At 34.4% G+C, this 10,296-nt stretch overlaps 1 protein-coding gene across 1 annotated transcript; it reads right to left on the minus strand.

The window, feature by feature from the left end:
* Window positions 1–762: 762 nt before the first annotated feature.
* On the minus strand, window positions 763–9,557 carry LOC134268136 (uncharacterized). Its single transcript, XM_062750335.1, has 5 exons — window positions 8,164–9,557; window positions 7,664–7,878; window positions 2,478–2,576; window positions 1,874–1,965; window positions 763–1,035 (listed from the first exon to the last, which is right to left on the minus strand). Exons 1-5 carry the CDS (start codon window positions 9,555–9,557, stop codon window positions 964–966), a joined length of 1,872 nt encoding a protein of 623 aa, XP_062606319.1. The 3' UTR covers window positions 763–963.
* Between the last annotated feature and the right edge of the window lie 739 nt (window positions 9,558–10,296).

Consider the following 10,296-nt stretch of genomic DNA (forward strand, 5'->3'; position numbering starts at 1 on the left):
GGAGTCTATTGGGATGTATGATGTAGGAATATGAAGATAGGAGGTAGATACAAATTCCATAAACAGGGCAAAAAACACGGATCCACAGTTATTCCCTAGATAGTATCAGGTGACTATATATTTCTGGGGTAAAAAAGATAAATTCGTATATTTGACAAAATATTCCTACAAGCATTGTTATTCATTTAGCATAACTTTGAAACAACTCCCACAAAATCAATCAAAAATTTCATCCTGATCAGAACATGCTCTTTTAATAAAAGTATCTTATTTTCTTGATCCCATCTCATTCTCTCTGAGTGAAAAGTGTCATGGTTCATCATTCTTTAAACAAACATTTGATTGGGTAAGCACTTCGTACTTTAGACAGTATTCTATTTCAGGGTAAACCTCTTCATAAATTGAATCACGTTTACGTATATTGAAATAACTCATCTATACATCACACGTAAACATTTTATTTAAAAACGAATACAAAACACTACAATAAAGGGCCCACAGCGGGTGTGGCTGGTCACCAGGGATTGTTAGTTCTTACAAGCCACCTGATCCCATGCACTTCTGAAATTATTTGATGCCCCAGTCACGTATTTACACTGTTTAGATATTTTGGAGATGGATCACTGTGCGTTATCTCTGTCTTTTACATACATGTCATGCACATTGCCCAGTAAAAAATGTGTTTCAATTATATTTTTGAAGTTTCATGCCGAGTAAAATTTAATTTATTCTTTAATGAAAATGATCGTAAAAGTGAAAAAATATGCATCAAATACAAGTATGTATCATCAAAGTAAATGAACGTGCAGTATGACTTTGGAAAGAGAAAACATACAGGTACAAGATTTCTATTTTTTTAAATGCAAAAATAGAACTAATGGTTTATGTATAAGTTCAGGTATAAAAAAAGTTTCAGTCATGATTGATAAGAAAATATTAATTACAATGAAAACTAATAAGTTATTAACACATCATTCGAACAGAGGGCTTTTGTTTCGATGCTTCGAGCCAATACGTCATCATGTCTCCTTTACCCTGCAATAAAGAAGTAAAATAAGAAAATAGTCAGAGAGATCTCACATCCTGTCCATTTAAACAATAAAAATCTGAAGCAGACTAAACGCGGGCCTCCAAATACATAAGAGGTGGGATCAGGTGCCATGAAGGCTTGAGCAACCCCTGTCCTCAAGGCTATTATTTACACACTGTACGGTTGCTCCGTTTCCCCGATCATGATAGAGAGTACATGATGAATGTGACTGGTCGACAGGGGATGCTTACTCCTCCATCCTTACCCCACCACTGATATTTTTCGAGGTCCATGTATACTAATCTGCTACCAAATTACATTTTAAAAAATAGACTTGAGCTTTAATAATGCTCTATTTCAGTGAAATAAAATTTTGTACGTGTGTTTAGTATTTTAGCATACAGTGTTGTAGATTATACTATTCACAAAATTACAATATTATGAAAAGCATGCAACAAAACTGTCATAAAGCTTTTCCATACATTATAGAAAGTTTTCCCCTGGGGAATCTAGAAATGATTCTTTAATTAACCAGACAGTTACAATATTTCCTATTATGGAAAAACACAAAGCCCCTAATTGTAAGATGAGAAGTGTATGGAAAATTATTTATTAACGATGAAAAGATAAGGAAAGTGAAGAACTGCTTATGTTCTTAGAGCAAGCATTAATGAACCTAGACGGTAGATCAACATATCTTCTGAATAGGACGCATAAAATCTTCAAATATTAAATAAGCAAATTAAAGATACGAAGATCCTTTCTTACTAGAATATTTTATGAACAAATTCTAACATATTTTACTTAAGAATGTATGATATGGAAAAAAATTCCTTCTCTTACCTTGATTTTGATAAATCCTCTCGTTGTATATTGGAAATAATCATATTTACTTATTATTTCACAGGTGGAGGAGCTCATTTGTATTCTTCCTCCTGAAAATGGGAAGAAAATGTCAACTCATATGAAGTATAGTGCCAAATTCAGGATACTGTCAGTGAGAGATTTATTTCGTGGACGCAGACGTCCACTTTAAAATAAAAGCAAGGTTTAACCGGATGCTATGGATAAAAGTCGGTCGACGTATGCAGCAGAATCTTATAAAGTAAGATTGTTGGCCCATTAGGACAATTCACCCATACAGCTTTAATTTGGACCAAATTAACAATTCTAAACATTTTTTGGCAATTGTTATACAGTTGACCATAATAAATTCCCAGCTTAATGATCAAGGACCAAAGAGCTGTAAAAACTGTAAAAAAAAAACCATTATTTTTGTTAACATTTACGTAGGAAATATTTTATGCTAGATCTCTGTTAGAAAGAAAAGTTTTGTTCCATGGATTGCAGTTCTTTTTGAAGAACAGTTACTTATTCTTTACTATCATTCAGTGTTTTTATATTTTTGTCTCTATAGAAGAAGTATAAAGATTTCATCTGCTCGGACCTTGACTTGTTGACTCCATTCTAGAGGCTGTGTTGACGGTGTCCCCGAACAAACAGTATCGAGGCATCTTCTTCCCAACTACCCCCGCCACACAGGGCCCTGAAATGGCATAGTCGTAAGTATTAGACAAAAGACTTGTCTGCACCACTCCACTACATAATGCCCTGAAATGGCATATGTACGTATTAGACTAAACAAGACTTGTCCGCACCACCCATTACGTAAGGCCCTAAAATGGAATAGTTTTAAGTATTGGACGAAACAAAGCTTGTCTGTACATGCACCACCCCACCACATAGGGCCCTGAAATGGCATATGTCGTAAGTATTAGACCAAACAAAGCTTGTCCGTACCACCTACTACATAAGGCCATAAAATGGCATATTTCGTAATTATTACACAACAAAGAGCTCTAGGACCACTGACCCCCCCCCAAGGATGGCAAGACCAAAAAAAAACCATACCACCATCGCCAGACAGGGTCCTGAGGTGCTATATTTTGTTAATATAAAATAAAACAAATATTGTCCGTACAACTGCTTTCGAACAAGGTCCTAATTGGCAAAAATAATAAGTATAACATATAAAAAAGCCAGCCCCCCCCCACCACCGCGCCACACAAGGCCGTGGGTGACATATATTATGTATTAAACAAAGAAGACCTCCTCCTTTGTTTTATACCTCAGTGCATAATTCTTACAGGTGATATGGAAAGTTTGTTGGCTCAGATTTTACTAAAGTTACAGAAACTCTCAAGGTTTTAATATTTTATCCTTTAACCAATGTAGGAAGACGTTGAATAAATACTTTTAAAATAGAATTTATATTTTTTGTCGATAAGATGATCTTTTATAACACACGATTTAATGACATTTGGAACTGAGGAACTGATGTTATTAATTGTACGTAGTGTTACATTTTGAGAAGCTTGAATAATCAATACGTTTTCTTTATGTGACTAGTATGGCGTTTCAATCAATCATATTGATTTACATAGCCAATTTTCATAAAACAATTCTTTATTGCTTTTTAAAGATTGGATTAATAAGTAGTTATAGAATGGAAACCTTTATAGAGATATCAAGCTCAGAAGTCCATCAAACAATTAATTCACAAGCAGCGCAAACACGGACATCTAAAACATCAGAGGTGGTATCAGGTGCCACGGAGTACTAGTATATTATTATTAACAATAAAATTTTCTTAATTACTTATTTAGGTGCAGATTAAATGAATGTTTTAATGAGAGGTTCTCTTGATAGAACTTTTTCTAGCGACTTATTGTTGAATTTTCAAACCAATATTTATCCATCTATTAATAATTCTTTTTCTAGGCTTCTTTAAGCTTTAGCTATACCTGTGTTAGCACTTTACGATTTTATATAAAAAGTGGTCTTACAACCTATTAAAAGAAATACGACGACAGTACAAAATGACCCAACAAAAAAGTCGAATGTTTCAAACATTGTTAACAATTGCTATAAGCTTGCCTTAAACAAGACCTTGATGCGCTCTTAAAATATCTCAAGATATTTGACAGAAGCTTGCTTTGGACAAAAATGCCGTTTTCAGAACATAAGATAACGTATCGAATTAGAGACATTATAGAAATTATTGAATTCAGGAAAAGGAAGCTCGGCTTTTACAGTTGTGAAGTAATTTCATCCGTAATATGCCCCTTATTTGTCTTTTATGCAAACATAAACTTTAACATTTGGTTTCTTAAGCAGATGAAGCCATTTTAAATCCAGTTCACGTTCCTTTTAAGAGTCAATGATCGAAAAAGGTAAAAACAATGAAGAGAGAACGAACTAAAAATTTACAAACAATACAAACCCGCCGATCAGGAGTAAGCTTCCCCTATTAATCGCTCTCAACCGCCGTATGCCCAAAGTACTATATTAATCAGAAAGATGGAACATTCCTTGACAAAATTCATTAAAAAATATAATACAGACTTATCTACTGGCATGAAATATGAAAGGCAAAATACAATACTCTCGAAGTTCCAGTAACAGTAACATTTCTGATGTTTAAGAATTAATCGTACTTGGACCATGCTCTCGAATAAGTTGGGGATAAAAACACGTGCACCATATAGAGGTGATACATAAATAATGAAAATTGACGAAAGTCAAGGCATGAATTATTAAAATTTGTTAATAGATACACTGATTGACAATATCTATGTAGTTTTTGGAGACCAGGTATTCCAACAATCTATTGGAATTCTTATGGGTACCAATTGCGCTCTAATAATTGCAGATCTTTTTTCATATTCATATGAAGCAGAATTTATGCAAAATCTTGTGCGTGAAAAGAAAACACTTGCTGTGGCCTTCAACTCGACATTTAGATATATCGACGACGTATTCTTAATTAACAATGGTCATTTCAATTCCTACGTCGATACGATATATCCTGGTGAGCTTGAGATAAAATATACCACAGAGTCTGGCACATCTGTTTCATACTTGGATATTTTACTTGAAAAAGACGTTAATGGTAATCTAACAACCAAGCTCTATGATAGACGTGATGACTTGAACTTTTCCATCGTCAACTTTCCTTATTTATGCAGCAATATACATTCATCAACTGCATACGGCGTGTATATATCTCAGTTGATTCGATACGCAAGAGCATGATCTATGTATGAACAATTTCTAAAACGAGGTAAATTTTTGACAAGCAAGTTGATGAAACAAGAATATCAACCATCTCGTTTAAAGTCATCGTTTCATAAATTCCATGGTCGATACAATGACCTTGTCAGCAAATACAATTTATCATTGAGACAAATTCTGACTGACGTTTTTCATACTGATTGTTTGTCCATTATTTATACACTGAATTGACGACGGATTTTTCCATTATTTTCCGATCATCACAAGGAGCACACGGCGGGTGTGACCGGTCAGCAGGGGATGCTCACTCCTCCATGGCACCGGATCCCACCTCTGATAATTCGGAGGTCCGTGTTTGCTCTGCTCCCATTATTGTATTGTTTTATGGACTTTGATCTTGAATACTGTTCGTTATTTTCATATCCTTATTTCTTGAAATAAATGTTCGCAGTTTTTCTTTTCCGTAATTATACACTGCGTTTCCAGAATATAAACCTTGTTTCCCCATGCAAGTTCCTGATTTTTGTTGTTGAATGATATTTTGAAATTAAGCTCTGTTCGTTATCTCAGTATCTAATATATGTTAGTAGTAAACACAAATATTTTTAATTCGAATTTGGTGTCTTGTTAGAGCGAGATATTGAATAATGAGATGAATCGAAAATACATTCTTTTAGAATAATGTGCAAAAATTAATCTATTCTTTGGTTTTTTTGCAAGACATTCCTATACAAAATACAGGGGATGCTTACTCATCCATGGCACCCGATCTCTGGAATTTTTAAGTTCTTTTTGTTTTATGCTCTGTTCACAGATATATTCTATTTGAGGAAAACTGAAAACTGATCGCTATTTTTAATTTAAATATTTATCATAATACCTCGTGATTTTTATACATTTTCCTTTTGTGTAGATATCACGGCTCATGTCTTATTGTGATATAATTTTGAGTTAGTCTTCATCAATTTCAAAATGTAAAATCGGTGACACAACCAGATGTATTAAATGAGTAAATAGGTAGTTCACGAGCAACATGCAGAGCAATATTAAGAATTTTTATCTCAATAGCAGGGAGGTTAATGGACATTTTGCGTGTAAACCTCATTTAAATGTTTTAGCTTCAAAAGTCACAATTTACTAATGAATTACTTTGTCTGAAGGATTAAGGCTTTCGCCATTTTTAATCAATTTAGATGATAAATGGTATTGAACGGAAGTCTGTCTTCCAGTTTTTGTCATTGTCAACCTTCAATAAAAGCTCTGTCTGCAGGTAAGCAAACACGGAAATTAATGGTGATATATTTTCTATAATCTCTGAGTTGATACTAGGATGATGTACTTGATGTACATGTAATGACTTGGAAAACTGGTGGTATTTACGTCTGCTACAATCTAATCTCTCTCTCATTCTCTGACTCTCTCTCTCTCTCTCTGTCTCTCTCTCTAAATGGTAATCTAACAACCAAGCTCTATGTTAAACGTGATGACTTTAACTTTACAATCGTCAACGTCCTTACTTACGCAGCAATATACCTTCATCACCTACATACGGAGTGTATATATCTCATTTGATTCAATAAGCAAGGGTATGCTCTACGTACGAACAATTTCTAAAAAGAGGTAAATTATAGACGAACAAGTTGATGAAACACGAATATAAGCAGTCTCCTTTGAATTCATCATTTCGTAAGTTCTATGTTCGATACAATGACCTTCTCAGCAAATACAAATTATTAAATGAGTCAAATTCTGACTGACGTTTTTCATACTAATTGTTAAACCATTACTTATACACTGCAGTTGATGACGGATTTTTCCGTTTATCCTGATCATGACAAGGATCACACAGTGGGTGTTACCGATCCGCAGTGGATGCTCACTCCTGCATGGTACCTGATCCCACCTCTGCTGTTTCTCCCGTGTTTGCTCTGCTCCTATTTTGTATTCCTTTATGATTTTTGATCTTGAATACTGTTTGTTATGTCCATATGTTCCATATATGATAAAAAACTGAAGCTTTTGTTTACATTATTGTATAGGACTCCTCATCTGATCACTATTGGCATTTTGGCTACCTTTCTTTCAAATGATTTCTCTAAAAGAATTTTTGGTCTATTTCAAACCTTAAAACTAAAATAAGAAATGTTAAGAATAGATAGCTAGAGCCAGCCAAGCTAAAAATATAAACACATGTAATTCCTAAGTCATGAAGCTACAAGCTCAACCTGAGGGATTCTGACTATAGTTAGCATTTATCACTTAAGGCAAAGTTGATTAAATGTACGTTTTGAACCAATGGATGTTTTGTAAAAACATGCAAAGAATGTTGGCTATCTGTATAACGTCATGCTTTTAAGTATCTTAATAAAGATTTAGAAAATTTATATATTTATACCTGTTTTTATATGGTAGACAATGAGAAAAGAGAGAAAATAAATACTGAATTCTGAATTCTTTAGTTGTACTACTCACTGAAATTTTACGTGTTATTCAATTGATAAAAATGAAAGCAGAGGCTTTGTTCATTACCATTTAGCTTAAAATCATCTATCAGCTCACCTGAATGTATTCCAATGCGTATTTGGATAACTTCAGATGAGTGAACAGGGGACTGGAAGTTAGTCATGCTGTCCCGGATGTCCAGTGCCATGTTACAGATATGGAGCGCATGCGCATGTCCATTTGAGACAGGAATTCCGCTTGTTACCATGTAGGCATCCCCAATCGTCTCAACTTTGTATACATCATACTTTTCTATACAGTTATCAAACAGTCTATCGAAAAATGGGTAAAAAGGATACTTAATAAAGAATCTACGTAGGTTTAGTTTTGATAGAAATGTGTTACTAAATATGAAATGTTTGTTTGAAATTGCCTTCTTTTTGATTCCCGTTATTTGTGTTGTAAAAACAACAAGCTTAACTGTTTTTGGTTATAATTGTCTGGAAAATTGACACTTGAAAGAAAATTATGAAATAAGAACGGGCATGAAACACTATGAATTAATGGATATAATATGAAAGAATTAAATGATAAGAATAAAAGGCAGAAAAACTTACGAATATATATCATTAAGTAAGTCTATAACCTGCAAAGGAGTGCTTCTACTGCACAGTGAAGTGAAATCGACAATGTCACTGAAATAGACAGACGCTTGAGAAAACTCTTCAGCTGGCACGAACCCCTTTGATTTCAACTGCATTGCAATTTTCCTCGGTAGCATGCGATAGAGGAGTTTCTCAGTAAGTCTCTTTTCTTCAGCTAATTCTTTCGTTTTCAATTTGATGTCATTAGCGTACTTAGCCATTCGTAACGTCATTTTGTTAACACATGATATGTACCAAACCAGTAATGTAAAGCTTGCTAATGCTACAAGCACCTGCAGGGAAATAAATAATGCAAAACTGAATTGAGCCTCATTTCGGATCTCTGAAAGATTTTCCTTTAGTTGACGAGATGAATTTTGATGGATGACAAAGGAGAAGTCTATAATTATTGTCATGTTCCTAAACCATTCCACACTCATAGCGAATCTTTCCTCCTGAGTCTGGGTTTGACAATCGTATGTATTATTGGCCCACAGTTTCAAGCTTACTTCTTGAAGATATCTTTCTGTGTTAAAATCGTTTTCTGCATATGTGTTAGCAATGCTTGGATCGTGGGTAACCACAATATCTAAGTACGATTTTGCCTTACCTTCGGTGTAACGGTACATCTGGAACTCGTGGTTCGTGAATCCACATACTGTGAAAAGATAGGCTATTCTAGCTCTCTGAAGGCCAATAAGGTCAATGTGACGTAGAAGTGCCACTAACACAAACAACTTGGCGTAAAGATGCTTTCCTTCGGGAATTTGCACACCCACAAGCATTTTATCCATCAGGGCGTTATTTATATCTGTATAGAATTCTAATACGCCGATGACCGATACATTGGTGTTCAAAATTTTATTTCTTGTTTCTTTGATGCTGGAGATTATATCTTCTTTGTTATACTTTATATTTTGTATAGAAAACATTCTATCTCCAAAGGGTGTGTTTTGTAAGCCGACGTCGGTGTCTTCCTGTGCTTCCTGGAGTAATCTCTGAGCCTCTGACGTGTTTCCATTCACTGTCAGAAAAGTGGCAGACCTTCCCCTTTCTCTTTGAAGCATCTGAATGAAATTGGCGAACAGCTGAGCGGAGTTTATTTGTGATATAGCAGCATCTGTGTCCGTCACCAGCTGAATAGCATTACTCAGATTAAAGGTGGAGAAGACGATCATAGCGACGATAGGGATGATGATGACTAGAATCATTCTCCAGTGTTCCACCAATCTCCGACATCCGCCCTTGTCTCGAAGGCTCCTTTGGACGAGATCCAGATCACTTCCACCGGATAAAAAGGATTTTCCGGACACAGGAGATCTGATTTCCCTATCATGATACTCAGGAGTTACCGCCCCTCTCTTCATGGCCTGTAAATAAGCCAAGAGAAATGGTGTCAATTATACAGAGAAATAAGTCAATTTATTGATAATGTACATAAAAAACATGTGCATAGAAACACGTAAGGATTTAACTACCTGTCAAATTTATTTTAGAAATATGGTTTTGTAGAGATTGACAAAAACCGTCGACCATATTAATCAGCATTATATGGTAAGGTTAATCTGGGGTTTGATTTGGAATAATGTAGTTTATCGTTTTAACCGGCAGGTTTTTATCAAATATAAACCTTCGCTGATATTTTAAAAATATGACTTAGATATTGTTGACTAGGAATCAAGCAATAATTTATCAATCAATCAATCTTTAGATGAACCTACTGAAAAGTAAATACATTCCTGTCTGAATTGATTAAATGGTAAAAAGTTGACTGAGTCACATGGCTGGATAATTTTTCTTCAGTTGAGTGTAGAGTGAAAAAAACAACAACAAAAGTCTTACGGTTTAAATAAACAATTATCAGTTTCAATTGTATCAACATCAGGAATAAATATCAAACAATTATCTCATAAATTTCATTGTATAATAATTTTTTTTTTCAGCTGTACAAACCATGATTAGCATGTCATTGATACATTTGTGTATAACGTTAAATTGTTTGCCAACAAAGTTTTTACCTTAAAACGTTTCTCTTTATTTCTACCATTCTGGGTACGTAATGTTAATCCTAAAACAAGGACATCAATTTCGCTTAACTTTTGATGA

This window comes from Saccostrea cucullata, unplaced genomic scaffold (assembly GCF_032062105.1).
Source record: "Saccostrea cucullata isolate Sc308-1 unplaced genomic scaffold, CSIRO_AGI_Scuc_v1 ctg314, whole genome shotgun sequence".
Taxonomy (NCBI): Eukaryota; Metazoa; Mollusca; class Bivalvia; order Ostreida; family Ostreidae; genus Saccostrea; species Saccostrea cuccullata.